A 19637-nucleotide genomic window follows, 5' to 3' on the forward strand; every position below is an offset into this window, starting at 1 on the left:
GACAGCAAGGACAGTCTGTGGGAATCCCCTGGCTGGTAAGTGGGCTTAGCCAGTACTGCCATCTCCTCTCCCCTACTGAGACTATAAACTTACTTTCATGAAGCAACTTATAAAAGGAAAGAAAAAATAAAGTCAACTGTAATGGTGGTGAAGAAATCTAAGATAGTAATTATTCTTAGCCAAAAAACAGCTTTGGATAAAGAGCAAAATACTGCATTGTGCAATGCTCAGATCTAGGAACCAGTGGGCTACATATTACAGAAACAAGAGACTCATGATATCTTTGGATACTTTCAGAATACCAATGATCTAGCTTAAATATTTAATCATCCTCGATGAAAACAAAGGAAGACAACTTAGATCATAAACCAATTGTTTGTAATCTCCTACACTAATCAATAGGCATCATTCTCCCAATTTACAAATATTTACACTTCTTTCAGCTACACTTGAAAGATGTGCTAAAACAAGAATCAGTTAGTGTTTTATAAATGCTCTAACAGGAAATATCAATACAATTTATTAACTATTAGCAATAATCAGGCCTCGGATAAACCTCACAGACTACGATAATACAATTAAGACTATGTCTCTACATAAATACAAACAGTGATGATCGTTTAGGACTATTCTGAAATCTCGCACTGAGTAAAAAAACAAAGTCTAAGAAACAAAGGAGGAAAGAGTTCCTTGACCACATAAAACATTTGGCTAGTTTAATAGTTTTGTTTTTAGACTAGAGACAGGGTCTCACTTTGTTGCCCAGGCTGGTCTCAAACCCTAGCCTCAAGCAATTCTTCCACTCCAGCCTCCCAAAAAGTGCTGGGATTATAGACATAAGACACCATGCCCAGCCTAGTTTAACAGTTTTTAAATGCCTAGTTTTTCTGCATTTTAGGTTTCTGACAAACTCTACAGTAGGTTTTTTTTTTTTTTTTTTTTTTTTGAGATGGAGTCTTGCTCTGTTGCCTAGGCTGGAGTGCAGCTGCACAATCTCAGCTCACTGCAACCTTCACCTCCCGAGTTCAAGTGATTCTCCTGCCTCAGCTTCCCAAGTAGCTGGGATTCTGGGTGCTTGCCACCATCCCCAGCTAATTTTTGTATTTTTAGTAGAGACAAGGTTTCACCATGTTGGCCAGACTGGTCTCGAACTCCTGACCTCAAGGGATGTGCCCACCTCTGCCTCCCAAAGTGCTGGGATTACAGGCTTGAGCCACCTCATCCGGCCTACAGTAACTGGTCATTAAATTCAATGTAAACATATTCTACGCTCTTTTGATGTAGAATATGCTAAAATGGTACCTGGTGACTTCAATATCATTGCAAGCCATATCATCCTAGAACTATAAAAGTGTATTTCAGAAATCTTGCTCAAGGGGAGGGTCTACTGTACATACCTTTCATGTTACCAGGTAAAATTAAGGGATACTGAGAGTGTACATTTGCCTTTGTTTTGATGATAGGTTTATTTCTATTCAAAAGATTAAAATTGTATAATGTGATCGCTTCTAAGAAAGAACTACGTAATTCTTTACTTGTTTGAATTCCCAGCACCTGGTTCAGGAAATAATCATCATAATGAACTGCTTCACCATTCTAGTCTTTTACATTTTTCTGTGCACAGACACAAGAGTCCTGGGTCTACTGTACCAGTTTGAGGGGGAAGCACTTATATAAGTACAGTCCCCTTTTGGGGGGGAGCATGGGTTGGGACATGGAGAAAGGTATTCTGATGGGACACTGTCTGGTTAATATCCATTATTATCTTTGCAGTCAAGTGGCCTACACATAACTGAACTACTTGAATGGGACCATTTATAAGATTAGCAGCATGGAGGGCCATTGTAACGCCCTAGTCTAGCATCTTTCAGTTTTGTTTGTTAAGCTAGGCAAAAGGTATTATATTATTACATTTTTTTATTGAGACAAGGTCTCGCTCCCATCTCCTAACCTGGAGTGTAGTGGCACGATCACAGCTCACTGCAGCCTTGACTTCCCAGGTTCAGGTGATTCTCCCACCTTTGTCTCCCTACAAGTAGCTGGGACTATAGGCACACGCCACCACACCAGACTAATTTTTGTATTTTTTTGTAGAGATGGGGCTTCACCAGGTTGCCCAGGCTGGTCTCGAATTCCTGAGCTTGAGCAATCTGTCTCCCTCGTCATCCTAAAGTGCTGAGATTACAGGCATATGCCACCACACTCAGTCAAAAATGTAGTATTTTAATGATAAAATATCCAGCAAAAATGTCAACAAATCAAGATCACAGCAGAGAGAAAGCAACATGTATTTTATGATTATTTGCATGGAGCAAAACATCTGAACACATTGTGAAATAAGGAGCTATGATTTTTTTTTTTTCTTCAAATTTAGGATATAGTTTGGTAGTAGGTGGGAGGGATATGCGACCAAGGAGGAGGTGTAAGTTCCCTCTCTGGTGGGAAGTTCAACAGTGTGGGTAGTCTTCTTTCTTAAGCTAGGTGGTGGATATATGAGTATTCATTGTATTGTTCTCTTAAACACCTTTCTGTATATCTTAAATATTGCATTTTTTAGGCTGGGTGCGGTGGCTCATGCCTGTAATCCCAGCACTTTCGGAAGCCGAGGCGGGTGGATCACCTGAGGTCAGGAGTTCGAGACCAGCCTGGCCAACATGGTGAAACCCTATCTATACTAAAAATACAAAAATTAGCTGGGCGTGGTGGCAGGCGCCTGTAATCCCAGCTACTCGGGAGGCAGTTCTTATTCTCAAAACAGTCTGTGTTAAAAAATAAAATGCTGTGTCTAATTGCAAGTGTTATTTTACCAGTATGTGATTGACATAACAGCAACACATCAAAGTGTCAAAAGTATAACTCTCCTGCCGAGTGAATTACCTCAATTTCCTGTAACTGCTCCTGATTGGTTGTATACATCTGCTGAAGAGAGTCCTCCAACTCTGTGTTCCGATCCAGTAATGTCTTCCCAAGCTCAGCAGCAAGTTGGAGATCTAGCACAACAAACGAATTTAGAATACAAATGATCTCACATCAACAATTTATATAACCGAGTCCTTCAAAAAAGAACATGTAGTTTAGGTCACATCCCAATGGAAGGTTGAGTGGCACAGAAGGAAACCTGAGTTCTACTTAAAATTCAGTTAAACTGATGCCTCCAGCAGGTAAAGTATTCTCTTATGTACCCATACTTGTAAGAAGTGAAAAACAGTCATCTACTTTATGGAGATGCAGTTATTTGTTCAGGAATGATCATTCCGCAGTGTTACTTCTAAAATCCTATTTGCTAGTAGAATGAATGTATTCATATCCTGACAAGTCTACTTTTTTGAATGGACCCTTGAGCCAAAGTATAAGTGGAGCTTTCAAAAATCTTTACAGTTCCCATGAATTTGGCTGCTGTGAATACAACTGTTAAAGTTTATTGTCATATATCCTGGGCTCCTAAGGGGACTAAAAATTATTCAGTCAAGAAAAGGAAAAATACATCAGCATTAAGAACACTGCCCCAGGTCACTCTACTTTTCTTCGTATCCTTCTGCAAGATGAGCAACTAGAAAAGCAAAACAGCAATGTGGTTTTCAAGGTAATTACATGTCAGTAGCTCATACTTCCATTTAGCACAGAACCATATTTTATTTTAAATCTCATTTTTCAACTCTCTCTATTCTTAGGCATAATGTCCATAAACAGGATTTATTTATATTATACTCAACTCCCAGAAATAAAAATTTAGTTAACAATATAAGAAAGGACACTAGTTGTAACACAGGTCATTGAAATACTTCTCTGCATAGTACATCTTCTGGAGCAGGCCTTTGATACAGTGGGAAATGCACTGCACTCTGGGCAGGTAAGTCTCAGGCCCAGTTCTATCATTTACCAGAATATTTTCAATATGGTGACTTTAGAGGCCCCTATAATTAGTATTCTTGTTTAGAGAGATGACTGTCTTATCAATGTAAGATTGTGAAAATCAAATGAAATAATAATAAAGGAGTACTTTACAAACTAAGTTGCAATATGCACACAAACTACTACTGATATTCACTGATTCACAAATGAATGTTTTTGTCGCCAGGCACTATGCTAAGCATTAGCTACAGAATAAAATGAAGTCCTGCTTTCTGACATTCCCAGATTAGTGGAGGAAGCCAGACAAATGAGTAACTAAACTCACATACTGTGATAAACAGTATTCATGCATGCATGCATATACTCAATAATATTAGACACTATTCTAGGCACTGGGATAGTGCCCAGGAGCCATAAGGAACTCACATTAAAAAAAATCCCTGCCCTCATGGAGCTTATATTCTATTGGGAGAAACAGCAGAATAAAACATGATAGTGATAAATGCTAAAGAGAAAAAATAAAGCAAGAAAGAAGTACAGGAGGAGTGTGGATGTGGAAGGCTGAAATTTAAGAGCATGTGACTAGGGCCACATTATAATTCATATATGAAGGAATGGAATAAGTGACCCATGTAGATCCGTGTAGGGAAACAGCACTCCAGGCAGAGGCAAGGCAAGTGCAAAGCCCCTGGGAGGAAGCATGACTGAGCCATTAAGGAGGCTGAGGAGAGTGGAGCAGAATGTATTGTGTGGGGTGGGGGGCGGGGAGTCAAATCAGAGGGGCTCCAAGATGGCCAGTTTGGGGAGGGCCTAACTAAAGAGGTCAAGAGTTTGGCTTTTACCCCAAATGAAAAGGACTCCAATGGAGGCTTGACAGGATCACCCTGGCTGCTATTATACAGAGTGAATGGGACAAAGGTGGGAGCAGAGTGACAGAAAGATACTGCAATCATCTGGGTGAGAGATGATGGTGGCTTGGACCAGGGTGGCAGAGATGAAGATGGAGAGAAGAGGCAGAATTCTGACATGTTTTGAAAGTAAAGCTAAAGGATTTGTTGACCAATATAAAGTCTAAAAGATAGGGTAGAGGGGGAACCTGGATTTGGTGACAATGAACAAAGGGCTTTCTTTTTCTTTCTCTTTATTAGGCATCGTCTCGCTCTGTTGTCACGCTGGAGTGCAGTGGTGCACTCATGGCTCACTGTAGCCTTGGATTCCTGGGCTCAAGTGATCTTCCTGCCTCAGCCTGCCAAGTAGCTGGGAATACAGGCACGCACTACCAAACCCAGCTTACTTACTTACTGATTTATTGTAGAGACAGGGTCTTACAATGCTGCCCAGGATGATCTCAAACTTCTGGCCTCAACACATCCTCCCACCTCAGCCTCCCAAAATGTTGGGATTATAGGCATGAGCCACAGTGCCCAGCCTAGGGCCCAATTTAGAAAGAGAGGTCATAGGGAAGGTCTGAGAAGACCTTTTAGCTGAAGCTTGAAGGATGAAGAACTTGCCATGAATTTGGCATATTCTACAACCTGACAAGCAGCCAGTATGATAGAGGCATGAGAGCGCAGATCAAATAGGATTTTACAGCCCATGGTAGGTAAAGTTTAAGTTTTATTTTAGGTATGATGGAAAGCAGCCTCAGTTAATGTCATAAAAATATTATGAAAAAATATTTATCATAAAAACAAGGAAACTCACTACAGAATTATTTTTAAACTTAATTTTTAGAGGTTGACAAATAACGCTTACTAGCTATCCACCACTGATAGTAAAACTCAGCCTTGAGTAAATGGTAACAACAGCATTAGTTGTTTTAATGTCCACTCAAGTGCATCATTAGTATTCTACTTGGTTAGTTTTCACTCTAGAAAAAGCAGCAAAACCCACCACACCCAAATCCAGATCATTTAAAAATATTTTACACCCATTTAAAATAAAACAGTGTACTGTTGGTAGATAGGTGCTAAAACACATTCTCTTGTGATTTCAAAACTAACAATGTCTATTAGAGTCATTACATTAAGACTAGAAACCAGGTGCAGTGGGTCATGCCTATAATCCCAGCACTTTGGGAGGGTGAGCCAGGTGGACTGCTTGAGCTCAGAAGTTCAAGACCTGTCAGGGCAACATGGTGAAATGTCATCTCTACCAAAAATACAGTGAGGCCCTGTCTCAAAAAAAAAAACAAAAACAAAAACATAACAAACAAAAAGACTTCCATTAATAAGTCTATGAAATAACCTGTATTTACAAAACACAGAACTTTTACATATAGCTCAAAGCATTTAAGAAACATTAGTCTTTTTCTTGTCATTATTTATTTGAGATGGAGTCTCATTCCTGTCACCCAGGCTGGAGTGCAGTGGTGCAATCGCAGCTCACTGCAACCTGTGCCTCCTGGATTCAAGCGATTCTCCTGCCTCAGCCTCCTGAGTAGCTGGGATTACAGGTGCCCACCGCCACACCCGGCTAATTTTTGTATTTTTAGTAGAGATGGGGTTTCACCATGTTGGCCAGGCTGGTCTTGAAATCCTGACCTCAAGTGATACGCCCACTGTGGCCTTCCCAAGTGCTAGGGATTATAGGCATAAGTCACTGCGCCCAGCCTACTTTTTGTTTTCCAGAGACATTAGTCTTTATTATCTTTGAAGGTATTTAGTGCAGTTTCTCAGCTGAGACAGCCAGAAGCACAAAGCTGTTAACTGACCTAATCAAGCTCCAAGGTGAGTCACAGATCAGACAGAAACTCTTAGGCCAACAGGTTTTCACTCTCACTCTCATCATGATTCTTTGTTATCTTCATCTGCAGAGTTTTAAGGCAATTGAAAGAGAAGTCCACAGGTTTCTTTAAGGTAGAGAATACAAATTTCCCCCGTGTTGAGGTACTTAATTTCTTGTTTTCACAGATTGCAATGAGAAAGTAAGAGTTCAAGTATTTGGGTTTTTGTTGCCTGCTCTGCTAGTGAAAGCACATACAACCCCAGGCAGGTTAATACCTTGTTTTCATCAAATGAAAAAGGAACTATGGTTGAACATGTTCCAGAAAAAATGATTTTGTACTCACAGAGTATGTAATGTGTATACATAGGCCCACATGGAAGCTACCACACTGTATTAAAGACAAAATATAAAAACATTACCTAGGTATTACTTAAGTCTTTCCTTCTTAAATGTGTAAAGTGGCGAGTAACTCCTCACTGGGAAGGATAAGATTCACCAAAGATGCTCTTAACTAGCAATCAAAGCCTGAGCCAAGGGCCGGGTGTGGTGGCTCATACCTGTAATCTTGAGAGGTGACAATGTGCTAGCAGCCCTCACTCTCAGCGTCTCCAGCCTCGGCTTCCATTCCGGCGGTGCCTGAAGAGCCCTTCAGCCCGCCACGGCACCGTGGGAGCCCCTCTCTGGGCTGGCTGAGGCAGAAGCCTCCTCCCTCTGCTTGCCGGGAAGTGTGGAGGGAGAGGCGCAGAAGGGAACCCGGGCTGTGCTCACGGGCCGTGTGAGTTCCGGCGGGCCCCGCGGGCCCTGCACACGGAGCGGCCGACCCAGGGCAGTGATGGGTTTAGCACCCGGGCCAGCAGCTGCGGGGGTTGCGCCCCAACCCCAGCAGTGCAGGCCCGCAGGCCCGGCACTCATATTCTCGCTGGGCCTTAGCTGCCTCGCCTTCGGGCAGGGCTCGGGACCTGCAGCCAGCCATGTCTGAGCTCCTCCCCCTGCGGTGGGCTCCCACGCCCACGTGGCCTCAGCCTCCCCTAGGGGCGCCTCCCCCTGCTCCGTGGTGCCCAGTCCCATGGACAGTCCAAGGGCTGAGGCGTGGCTCAGGACTGGCGGGCAGCTCAGCTCTCATCCCAGGTGCAGGATCCACTGGGTGAAGCCAACTGGGCTCCTCAAACGGATGGCAACTTGGAGAACTTTTATATATACCCAGAGGATTGTATGTGCACCAATCAGCACTGTGTCTAGCTCAGGGTTTGTGAATACACCAATCAGCACTCTGCCTTTAGGTCAGGGTTTGTGAATACACCAATTGGTACTCTGTATCTAGCTAACCTAGTGGAGACTTGGAGGACTAGCACTCTGTGACTCTGTCTAGCTCAAGGATTGTAAATGCACCAATCAGCACTCTGTGTCTAGCTCAGGGTTTGTAAATACACCAATTGGTACTCTGTATCTACCTAACTCTGTATCTAGCTAACTAGCACTCTGTGACTCTGTATCTAGGTCAAGGATTGTAAACGCACCAATCAGCACTGTCAAAACGGACCAATCAGCTCTCTGTGAAGTAGACCAATCAGCAGATTGTAGGTGGGGCCAGATAAGGGAATAAAAGCAGGCTGCCAGAGCTGGCAGTGGCAACTGGCTCGGGTCCCCTTCCACACTGTATAAGCTTTGTTCTTTTGCTCTTTGCAATAAACCTTGCTGCTGCTCACTTTTTGGGTCCATGCTGCCTTTGTGAGCTGTAACACCATGAAGGTCTGCAGCTTCACTCCTGACAGCGAGACCACGAACCCACCAGAAGGAAGAAGTGCCAGACACATCTGAACGTCTGTAGGAAAAACTCCAGACACACCATCTTTAAGAACTGTAACACTCAGTGCGCCGGTCAGTGGCTTCATTCTTGAAGTCAGTGAGACCAAGAGTCCATCAATTCCAGACACAATCTCAGCACTCTGGGATGCCGAGGAGGAAGGACTGTTTGAGCCCAAGAGTTCGAGACCAGCATGGGCAACATAGCAGGCCCTCATCTCTTAGCAGGAAAAAAACCCAAAAAAACCCAACTGGGCCAAAACCTCTCCCAGAATCAAGACTGACTTGAGACTATCACCAACCACTTTCATTCAGTTATGGAACTACCTGTGCTACTTAAGAGCAGCCAGGAACCTCTTCCCTGCTCCTGCAGAAAGAGATGCCAAGGACAGCACTCTTAAGTAGATAGCAAACAAAAAAGAATTTGAGGCTTGTCCTTATCTCAATTCTTATTTCCAGTAAAACAAAGCACCAACCTGGCTCAGAAACCTGAAGTCTCAATCTCCTAAATATTTCATAGGCTGTTAAGGATAGAACTTTAACAAGTCTCACCTACAAGAAAACTCCTGTGAAGTCACACTGTATAATAGGATATTACTTCATCTGTTAGCTTAAAGACACCGGACTTTTTTTGTCTTTAAAAAAAGTTCATTTCCTGTTGAGTAGCAGCTGGCTTCCATAACCGAAAGAAGCCAAAAGCTGGCAGTAAGCCCAAGGTTTTCTAAATAATTAGTGGAGGGAATAGAATATTGAATGTCCCTTACAGTTTTAATTAAGGCACAAAAGAAAAGGAAATAATAAGTTTCGAAGCTTTGTACACCTGTTCATCTCTACAGGATTACAAAAAATTTTCATTAAGAGGGTCTTTTCTAAATCCTATTGAACTGGCTTGGCTTAGGCAACTACTAAAAACACCATAGATTTATTGCAGGCTTGAGAATTGCAACATATCAATACCTTCATATGTTGAATATTCTTTCACTAATGAGTCTTTGCAGGTAATAATATATTTTTAATGGTGTAAACTGTTAGCTTTAAACAGATACTCAGCTCTATACTTTAGGCAAAAAATTAGTACTGGCAGCCAAGTAATTTTTTTAAAGAACCTTTCTTCCAGAATTTTGAAAACTTTAAAACCCACCGTGATATTTTTCCCATTTTACTTTAGTTTATTTAAAAAAAAAATGACAACATATTCCCATGTTGGCTGGTAGTCTGTAGGAGTAATTCACTAATATTAAGGCTGAAAGTTTTTCCTATTACAAAGTCAAATACGTCATTTAGTGATGCTTCTGTTTAACTCCTGTTGCCAACGTTACTATAATTGGGAAAGCAGAAAACCTGAATATAAATATCAAGAAAAATGATGGTGTCAGTTTTAATAACCCTCCAAACAGTGATTCAGCAAAATAGTTGTACACAAGGAGGATGTACTCATCCTGAAATTTTAAGATTCCTTAAGAGTTCATTTACTGATCCACATAACAGAAACCTGAATCCTTATTCTAAGTTTGCACAGCTCACCAAATGACAATAGCAGCTGGTTTAAAAGAAAATCCAGTCTCTGAAGTCTTTCCACCTTGTTCTCAGGGGCATGTTTCAAAGCAAGCACCATCGTTACCTGCACTGAAGGCTCCCGCTGTCCCAGAAAAGATCTTACCCACAGAGATTATTGTCAGTATTCCTATTGAGCCAACTCAGCCCTCTGACAAAAGACAGTCTCTTCATCAAAGTGTTTCGTAACAGCAAAGGGTTTTCTCCTCCTGCCTACACAAAAACAGCTTTACATGTTTCTAACAAAGTATGAATAGCAGACCAGAGTTTACTGAGGTTAGAATTTTCCAGCAATTTCAATTTAAAAAAGGATACCCTAGGAAACTTTGATACAAAGATTCAATCTACTTAGCTCATGGCTTCTACTACTAAAGGAAAACATTTTGTAGTTGTAAGAGTTTGAGAACAAGATCATTAAAAGTTGTTTTCTGGCCAGGTGCGGTGGTTCACGCCTGTAATCTCAGCACTTTGGGAGGCTGAGGCAGGTAGATCACAAGGTCAGGAGATCGAGACCATCCTGGCCAACATGGCGAAACCCCATCTCTACTAAAAATACAAAAATTAAATGGGTGTGGTGGCGTGTGCCTGTAGTCCCAGCTACTTGGGAGGCTGAGGCAGGAGAATGGCTTGAACCTGGGAGGCGGAGATTGCAGTAAGCCGAGAGTGTGCCACTGCACTCCTGCCTGGGGACAGAGCGAGACCCCACCTCAAAAAAAAAAAAAAAAAAAAAAAAAAAAAATTTCAGCAGTTCTCTCCAAATAAGCCTCGTTCAGTAATAATGAGGATGTTAAAAGAATGGACAGATGCCTGCACATAAAATCCCACTAGACCTGCTGAATAATCTGTTTAACAGGACAGACCTGCTCCCAAACTTAATTCAGCAGCAAGGGTCTACTGAGGGCCTACAACGTACGAGGTGCTGTAGTGGGCACATCCCATGAGGCAGCACCTCCAAGCTTCTCTAGTGAACAGATTCCGGAACATTCACTCTATGGGAGTAGGAATCTTGCCTATCCAAACATGTGGGGAGGCGCTGTGGCCCCAGTGCCTAGGCGAATACCTGGCAAAGAGCAGATAATACCTTTTTGAGAAATGAACAAGTTTTAAAATCTGTTAAAAGTTTAGGAGTTTAAAATTTAGCAAAACTGGGGAAAGAATACCCTTTTATTCACACTGTAGCCTTTATTGACAGGCCATATTCACAAGTTATAATTGTTGGAATTTCACATCTTCTATTCGTACTCCATATAGTTGGTTATGACATAGAGGGGTATGTCAAAGTCCACTGTGATAAGGTAGCAGCCCTTTGGAAAACTCAGAAATGCAACTGGCAGTAAAGAGGTTCAGACCCGTGTGTGTGTGTGTGTGTGTGTGTTTTCAGTTTCGTTCTTACCATCCAGGCTGGAGTGCAATGGCATGATCTCAGCTCACTGCAACTCTGCCTCCCAGTTTCAAGCATTCTCCTGCCTCAGCCTCCCAAGTAGCTAGGATTACAGGGGGCTGCCACCACGCCCAGCTAATTCTGTATTTTTAGTAGAGATGGAGTTTCACCATGTTGGCCAGGCTGGTCTCGAACTCCTGGCCTCAGGTGATACACCCGCCTCGGCCTCCCAAAGTGCTGGGATTACAGGCATGAGCCACTGCACCCAGCCCAGACCTGTGTGGTTTTTAAAATTTTTTTTTGAGACGGAGTCTCGCTCTGTTGCCCAGCCTGGAGTGCAGTGGTGCGATCTCAGCTTACTGAAAGCTCCGCCTCCCGGGTTCACGCCATTCTCCTGCCTCAGCCTCCTGAGTAGCTGAGACTACAGGCGCCCACGACCATGCCCGGCTAATTTTTTTTTTGTATTTTTAGTAGAGACAGGGTTTCACTGTGTTAGCCAGGATGGTCTCAATCTCCTGACCTTGTGATACACCTGCCTCGACCTCCCAAAGTGCTGGGATTATAGGCGTGAGCCACCGCGCCTGGCCAGACCTGTGTTTTTAAGGTTAAACTTGAAGAGTTGATGACTTTATTTTGATCAGAGGTTAAAGAGAATTCCACGTGTAACCCTGACACACTGCACTTGCTGCTTGATAGCCTGAAGTGTTACAGCTGGTTGTTCCAAACAACCTCCAACAGTGGGAGAATGCAGCGTGGACTAAGGCACCTGATGGAAGAGAGCCATGAAAACACTTCTGTGCTAGTGCTTCAGTGCAGTTCAACAAATACTAAAATCGAGCTTCTAGTATGTGCCAAGTATTATGCTAGATGCTAGAAATACCAGAAAAAAGAACCTGCCTCCTCTATACCCTTAAGGATTTACGCTTCCTAAATTTTTTTTTTTTTTTTTTTTTTTTTAAGACAGAGTCTCATGTCACCCAGGCTGGAGTGCTGGGGCGCCATCTCGGCTCACTGCAACCTCCACCTTCTGTATTCAAGCAATTCTCCTGCCTCAGCCTCCTGAGTAGCTGGGATTACAGGCACATGTTAATCACAGGCACGCCTGGCTAATTTTTATATTTTTAGTAGAGACGGGGTTTCACCCTGTTGGTCAGGCTGGTCTCAAACTCCTGATCTTGTGATCCACCCGCCGCAGCCTCCCAAAGTGCTGGGATTACAGGGGTGAGCCACCGCACCCGGCCTATGCTTCTTAAATACAGGAAAGAAAAATATTTAGTTGTGATGATACAAATTAAATTATAGGGAAATATTGCAATGGCACAGTGGTTGCCTCACAAATCCTGGAGAAACTATCAAACTAGGCCATCAGTCCCTATGGGGAAATCTGAAAACAGGTTTGTTAAAATGTATGAGAAATTTGTCCTTTGGACATAAAGAAGATGATGCCACCAAACACTGCACTGCAACCACTAAGCAGCTGGGATTCTATAAGCGTACTAAAGGTGAATTACTTTGGTTAAAGTGATTGCATGTTAATTTAAGAAATTATCTTTTTCCAAAAGAGGTGCTCATTTTATTTTCCTTTTCTGAATTATTCAAGTCTACACTGTTTCCTTCTGCCATGTTCAGTGGTAAGCATGAGCAAGCATCATCATCATTTAATATTTAACTAAATGAGATGTTAATTTTCACTGCAAGATTAGAGCTGAAAGCATTTACACAGAATTGCAAAAACCAAAGATGCCAGGAAAAATTCCTGAGGATTATTCAGTGTTCAGTATAGCGGTTAAGAATGTTTGCTCTGGAGTCTTAAGGGGAACCCTAGCACTCCCCAACATTGCCACCTCTATTGTGTTACTGGGAGATATAATGAGCAACTGTGTTATGGGCCTATCAGTGTTAGGCACATCAAAAGTGCTCCCCAGTTGCCAGCTCCTGCTATTAGTATAAAAAAAAGTGGGGCCCCACTGGCCCCAAAGTGTTGGCTGCTCTACAATTGTTCTCTGGAGACACCATCGGCAGGCCTATTTCTAAGTAAAAGCTGGCATGCAAACTGAAGAAAAGTGGCAGAAGTAGAAGCGCTCTTCTGTCATTTCAACTGGCATCTGGTGAACTATGCGTAACAGCTTAATGCCCAACTGAAAAAAAAACTGTTAACTAAGATGGTAAGGAAGGGATGGGGGTTTGAGGAGTGACTACAACTCCTCCTTTTGAGTGTGTGGGTTCAAAAAACACTCCCTCCCCCACTTAGTTCTAGGCAAGCCACTTAACCGTTTCAACCTCCGCTTTCCTCATCTGGAAAATGGGATAACAAAAGTTACTCTCTCTCAGTGTAATTGGACTGTTTGTACCTCAATGGATAAATGCTGGAAGGGATGGACGCCCCGTTCTCCATCACGTGCTTATTTCACACTGCATGCCTGTATCCAAACATCTCACGTACCCCATAAATATATACACCTACTATGTATCCTCAAACATTAATAAATTTTTAAAAAGTTACTGTCTCCTAGAGTTACGGTGCAGAGCGCACAGCTCCCGCTACATCACAAAACCACTACCACCTGCAGCAGCCGGCCCTCCGTGCTGGCCATGAAAGGCGCTGGGCTAGACAGCCTGCGAGGGGGCAGCTTCTCGGGCTCTGCCACTTACTGCGGGACACACTGGCTCACCCGGTCTGCCTCGGGGGAATGCACTGAGGATTAAACTAGCTAATCCACGGAAAGCGCTTAAAACGGTGCCTGGCGCGTCCCTGGCCCCTATGCGCCTCGGGGCTGATATTCAACTGCGCATTAGCAGGGCCGTGGGCCGCGCGCCGAGGCTTCCTGCGGGCGGGATCCACGGGCACGGCCGGCCCCGCCGCCAGGTGAGCCCGAGCCCTTCCCGGCACCTGCATCCTCAGCTGCCAGAGAAAGCAACTTTTTGACAGTTTCGCAGCGGGGGCCTCCCGGGCCAGGCCGCCGCCCGCCCACGGGGCGCCCCCGCCCTCACCTTGCTGGAGGTCCTGGTGGTCGTACCACGGCTCGTCCTCCATCTCAAACTCCTCCACCAGGTTTTCCGCCAGCATCTCGGCTGGGTCCTCTAGGGGCAGCGGTCCCTGCCGCCGCCGTCCCGCCTCAGCCGCTGCCCCGGGCTCTTCCCCGGCCCCTCCGCCCTCAGCCAGAGCCGCCCTCGGGCGGGACGCGCCGCCGCCCAGGCTCCGCCGCGCCGCCTCAGCCCCGTTCCCGCCGGCGGCCGCCGCCTACCGACCGGCTGCTTCGACTCGCCTAGCACCTCCCAACGGCCCCAACGGCCGGGCGTTACGGCGCGAACGCCGGGAGCCAGGTTCTCACGCTGCCGCCGGTCTTCACGCCGCCGCCGGGCCCAACGTGGCACTTTGGCAGAACCCTCCCCGGCCGGGGATGCGATTCAAACCCCCGGCGGCGCCTCAACCAATCGCGAGCGGGCCGCTGGCTGAGCGACAGGGACTTCGTCCAATCACCTCTCTCCGAAGACCCGCGGCTCGCCCGGTCTCGAGGCCAAGCAGCCAATGACGGGCCAGAAATAAACAAAGAAGGCGGGGAAACAGTGAAGGGGTGCGGCCGAAAGCCCGCCCCCTGATCTGCGCTGTGCGGCTCCTAGGAGCGCGTTCTGGGTTCCGGGCTGTGGAGCTGGCGGAGGCGAGTCCTGCCGCTGTGGTGGGTGTCCCGAGGCCGGCGCGTCCGTGGACAGGCAGCGCAGGCCGGAGGGCCTATGACTTCGGCTTCTGAGAGGCGGGCGGTTGTCGAGGGGAGTCCTTCGTGCCGGCGGGAAGCGCGAGGGTGCCGGAAGCCGGAGGTCCGCCGCCCGGCTGCCGCTTCTCGCATGTTGACTCTGAGATTTGCTCCGGGTCCGGCGGGGTACTCGAGACGATCGGGAGTTTAGGGCTGAGAAAACGCCCACTGAGCGGTAGCTCCTGTCTCGTTGACATCTGAGCCCTGGGAATTACGCTCCCTAAAACGGTGGGCGCCAGACCCCGTTGAGAATCTGGGGCGGTGAGGGATGCCCGAAGCTGTCCACTTGGAGGGGGAAAATTGTAAGCAGTGTTGCAACGATTTTTAAAAGGTACCCCTAGACCACAAGTTAAGCATCTGGGGACGTGGCATTGCATCTGGAGGGGTCAGGCTGCAGCCCCAGCACTTAGTAGCCAGCAAGGCAGAGCACGCTGTCCTCCACCGACATAACCCAGCAAACACTGCTCATGAGTAAAGCTTTTAGCACCATCTTACAGACAAAGCACGGAAACTCTTAAGCAGGATGACAGACCTGAAGGTCAATGTTCTCAACCTTGACGTAAAGGTAAAATTGCAGCGGATGGAAGACAGCAGGGCCAATATCTAGCTAATTTTGAGCAACGAAACAAAAAAATCGAGGTTTAAGTATATAATTGAAAGATTATCTCTAGAACATAAGGTAATAAACTGTTAGAAATTCGGAAAGAGGGAAGAGGTGGAGAGGAGTGTTAAATCCTGATCTATTTTAGCAGTGAGTCGACAAGTAATACCTTACGTTGATAATCCAATAAATCGTTTCCGCAAATATGGAGAGCTGCCAGAACTAAAAATGGGAAGCAGTTAAGAGTTTTCCGAGGCCGGACGCGGTGGCTCATGCTTGTAATCTAGCATTTTGGAAGACGGAGGCTGGCGGATCACCTGAGGTCAGGAGTTCGAGACCAGCCTGACCAACTTGGAGAAACCCCCATCTCTACTAAAAATACAAAATTAGCCGGGCATGGTGGCGCATGCCTGTAATCCCAACTACTTGGAAGGCTGAGGCAGGAGAATTGCTTGAAACCCGGGAGGCGGAGGTTGCACTGAGCCGAGATCGCACCATTGCACTCCAGCCTGAGCAACAGGAGCGAAACTCCGTCTGGAAAAAAAAAAAAGTTTTCCTAAGAGGAGGAGTGAGTTGAGGCTGGGGACTTTGGCTTTTTGTTATAAACCCTTCTGTGATCTTGCTTTTTAAGCACTTGCACATTAAAAATAAGGGAAATTGTAGGGAAGGAATTATAGACTCAAGCTATTTTTGTCTTTCTGTATAAAACAAAAAGGACTTGGGTAATTTGAAGAGGGGAAAAACTCATCCTAAATAATTGTTGTGGGTAATAAAATTCTGGGTGTCTCTCTACCTCCCATCTTTGCTCAAATCAGCATACCCTAACCTCACGCTGATGCTGTATCAAACAGCAGTTGACTCCAGGGTTACCTTATAGCATAGGCTGTAGGCTACTCTGGAGAAATCTTGCCAAGGACAAGACCTCCCACTGTGGAGTTGTTGCCTACAGTTTTTACCCTTCAGTCCTTAAAGGAGACTGCTGAATAGAGTGGAAAGCACAAGGGACCTAGAGTGAGAAAACCTAGAGTTCTCGCCATACTCAGTACCAGCAGAGAAGCCTTTTAGCAAAGAGTTTACAGGAAAGATGATTGTTTGCCTTGCTCACAGAGCTATCTGAATCAAAGAGAGACCCCAAAAGCAGGTATTCTGTGCTCATTTTAAATGTAAGACTGTGTGCTTGTGACCTATACTGTAAAAGTGCAGGTACCCTTGAGGACCAATTATGAGCACCACAATAAATAATCATAGTAATGGATTATAACCCATTGAATAAAAGAAGAAAGAATCCATGAGTCCATACTGATATAAATAAATGGGAGTGGAAAGAAAGCTCTTTCTTACAGTAGGATGCCAAGCAAAAAATGTAGAAGGAATAACACTGTTAGAGAGTAATAATAATAATAAAAGAGGAATGGTAAACTCACAAATCCCTTTCTTCAGAAAGGCAAAATGTTACTGGCGCACCTGTAGTCCCAGCTACCCAGCTACTTGGGAGGCTGAGGTGGGAGAATTGCTTGCGCCCAGGAGTTCGAAGTTATGATGAGCTATGATAGGTGACAGCAGAGCAAGACGCCGTCTCAAAAAAAAAAAGAAAAGAAAAAAAAAAGAAAAAGGCTGGGTGCAGTGGCTCATGCCTGTAATCCCAGGTCTTTGGGAGGCCAAGGCAGGCGAATCACCTGAGGTTGGGAGTTTAAGACCAGCCTGGCCAATAAGGTGGCCAGTCTCTACTAAAAATACAAAAATTAGCCAGGAGTGGTGGTGCAAGCCTGTAATCCCAGCTACATGGGAGGCCAAGGCACAAGAATCCCTTGAACTTCAGAGGCAGACTTTGCAGTGATCAGAGCCCGTGACACTATACTCCAGCCTGGGCAATAGAGTGAGACGCTGTCTCAAACAAAAAAAAAAGAAAAGAAAGAAAAAGAATAAAGAAAGTAAGGTCCCCTGTAAAGCCTCTTCTACTGCCCTAGTTGTCCATATTCAGATCGAGACATTCAGAGTTCAAATAAGATCACTTAAAACAAACTATCTTAAACACTAGAGATAGAGTCCTTTGGAAAGAGAGCAAGTTGGGTTTAGGAATTGCCAATGTGATTTGTGGAAGCTAAAGGGCTAGGGCTAGAATCATGCCCCTGCATGATTATTATTATTATTATTTTTTTTTTTTTTTAAGTCTCGCGCTTGTCTCCATGCTGGAGTGCAATCGCATGATCTTGGCTTGCTGCAACCTCCGCCTCCCGGATTCAAGCAGTTCTCCTGCCTCAGCCTCCCAAGTAGCTGGGATTACAGGCGCCCACCACCACACCCGGCTGATTTTTGTATTTTTAGTAGAGACAGGGTTTTACCACGTTGGCCAGGCTGGATTTGAACCCCTGACTTCAGGCGATCCACCTACCTGGCCTCCCAAAGTGCTGGGATTACAGGCATGAGCCACTGTGTCCCGGCCCCCTGCTTGATTCTTATCACTCAGCTGCAAGGTTGAAAGTTCTGGCTGTTTACTCCATGGAAAACAAGCTCATTTTAACTTCAAATGCATATTGAAATGTTCTTTAACAATCCTCTATTTTTTTTCTTTTTCGGAGTCTCACCATGTGGCCCAGGCTGGAGTGCAGTGGCAGCATCTCTGCTCACTGTCACCTCCGCCTCCCGGGTTCAAGTGATTCTTGTGCCTAAGCCTCCTGAGTAGCTGGAATTACAGGCATATGCCACCACATTCAGCTAATTTTTGTGTTTTTAGTAGAGTCAGGGTTTAGCCATGTTGGCCAGGCTGGTCTCAAATTCCTGGCCTCAAGTGATCCGCCTGCCTCAGCCTTCCAAAGTGCTGGGATTACAGACGTGAGTCACTGCGCCCGATGAACAATTCTTTAAAAATGAAAAGAAAAGAAAGATATGGAGAATTAAAGTTATTGAGGGCCAGGCGAGGTGGCTCACACCTGTAATCTCAGCACTTTGGGAGGCCTAGGTGGGCAGATCACGAGGTCAGGAGTTCAAGACCAGCCTGGCCAACATGATGAAACCCCGTCTCTAGTAAAAATACAAAAATTAGCTGGACGTGGTGGCACACGCCTGGAATCCCAGCTACTCGGGAGGCCGAGGCAGGAGTATCACTTGAACCTGGGAGGGAGGCAGAGGTTGCAGTGAGCTGATATCATGCCACTACACTGCAGCCTAGGCAACAGAGTGAGACTTCCTCTCGAAAAAAATAAATAAGTAAATAAATAAAGTTATTGATAGTTTAAAAAAGCAAAAAAAAAACCCCACAAACTTTATGTCTTTTGGTGTGTTATTGGGTTCTTTTTAAGGACACTATTTAAGGAAACTTCCCCTGGAAAATCTTGAACGAAAATTGCATTGAAAAACTGGTGTCAGTTTTCAGTGCTAAATTTGGAGGAGTTTCCATTGTTCTTTTAGAGTCTCCTTAGTCATAGTTTAGAAGCAATCATAAGTAACCTCTTCAGCGACATTAATATTATTTGATTTAATAGGTTGGTAAATAACTACCCAAGTTGATTCCAAAAGGAGAATTTATGGTGTTCATAATAATTCACCATTATTTAATGAACTTGCCCAGCCTAACTAACCATTGCACCATTTTGCTACTATTTAAGTCTTTGTTTGTTTGTTTGTTTGTTTGTTTTTGAGACAAGATCTCACTCTGTTACCCAGGCTGGAGTACAGTGGCGCTATCACAGCTCACTGAAGCTTCAACCTTCCAGGGCTCAGGTGATCCTCCTACCTCAGCCTCCCTAGTAGCTGGGACTACAGGCATGTGCTACCACACCTGGCTCATTTTTGTATTCTCTGTTGAGACAGGTTTTCTATTCTCTGTTGAGACCAACCATGTTGCCCAGGTTGGTCTTGAACTCCTGGGCTCAAACAACCTGCCTGTCTCAGCCTCCCAAAATGCTGGGATTACAGGCCTGAGTCACCATGCCTGGCCAACTTTTTAAGTTTTCTATATGAAATAGTT

General features: G+C 44.9%; 1 protein-coding gene across 1 annotated transcript in view; it reads right to left on the reverse strand.

The window, feature by feature from the left end:
* Positions 1-14704, reverse strand: part of CDR2 (cerebellar degeneration related protein 2) — a 30803-nt gene extending 16099 nt beyond the window's left edge. The window contains exons 1-2 of the mRNA XM_023225022.1: positions 14309-14704; positions 2878-2990 (exon numbers count right to left, since the gene is read on the reverse strand). Of these exons, the coding sequence (XP_023080790.1) occupies positions 2878-2990; positions 14309-14384 (189 nt within the window). The 5' untranslated portion in view covers positions 14385-14704. The remainder of the gene's footprint in view (positions 1-2877; positions 2991-14308) is intronic.
* Between the last annotated feature and the right edge of the window lie 4933 nt (positions 14705-19637).

This window comes from Piliocolobus tephrosceles, chromosome 17, assembly GCF_002776525.5.
Source record: "Piliocolobus tephrosceles isolate RC106 chromosome 17, ASM277652v3, whole genome shotgun sequence".
NCBI classification, from domain to species: domain Eukaryota; kingdom Metazoa; phylum Chordata; class Mammalia; order Primates; family Cercopithecidae; genus Piliocolobus; species Piliocolobus tephrosceles.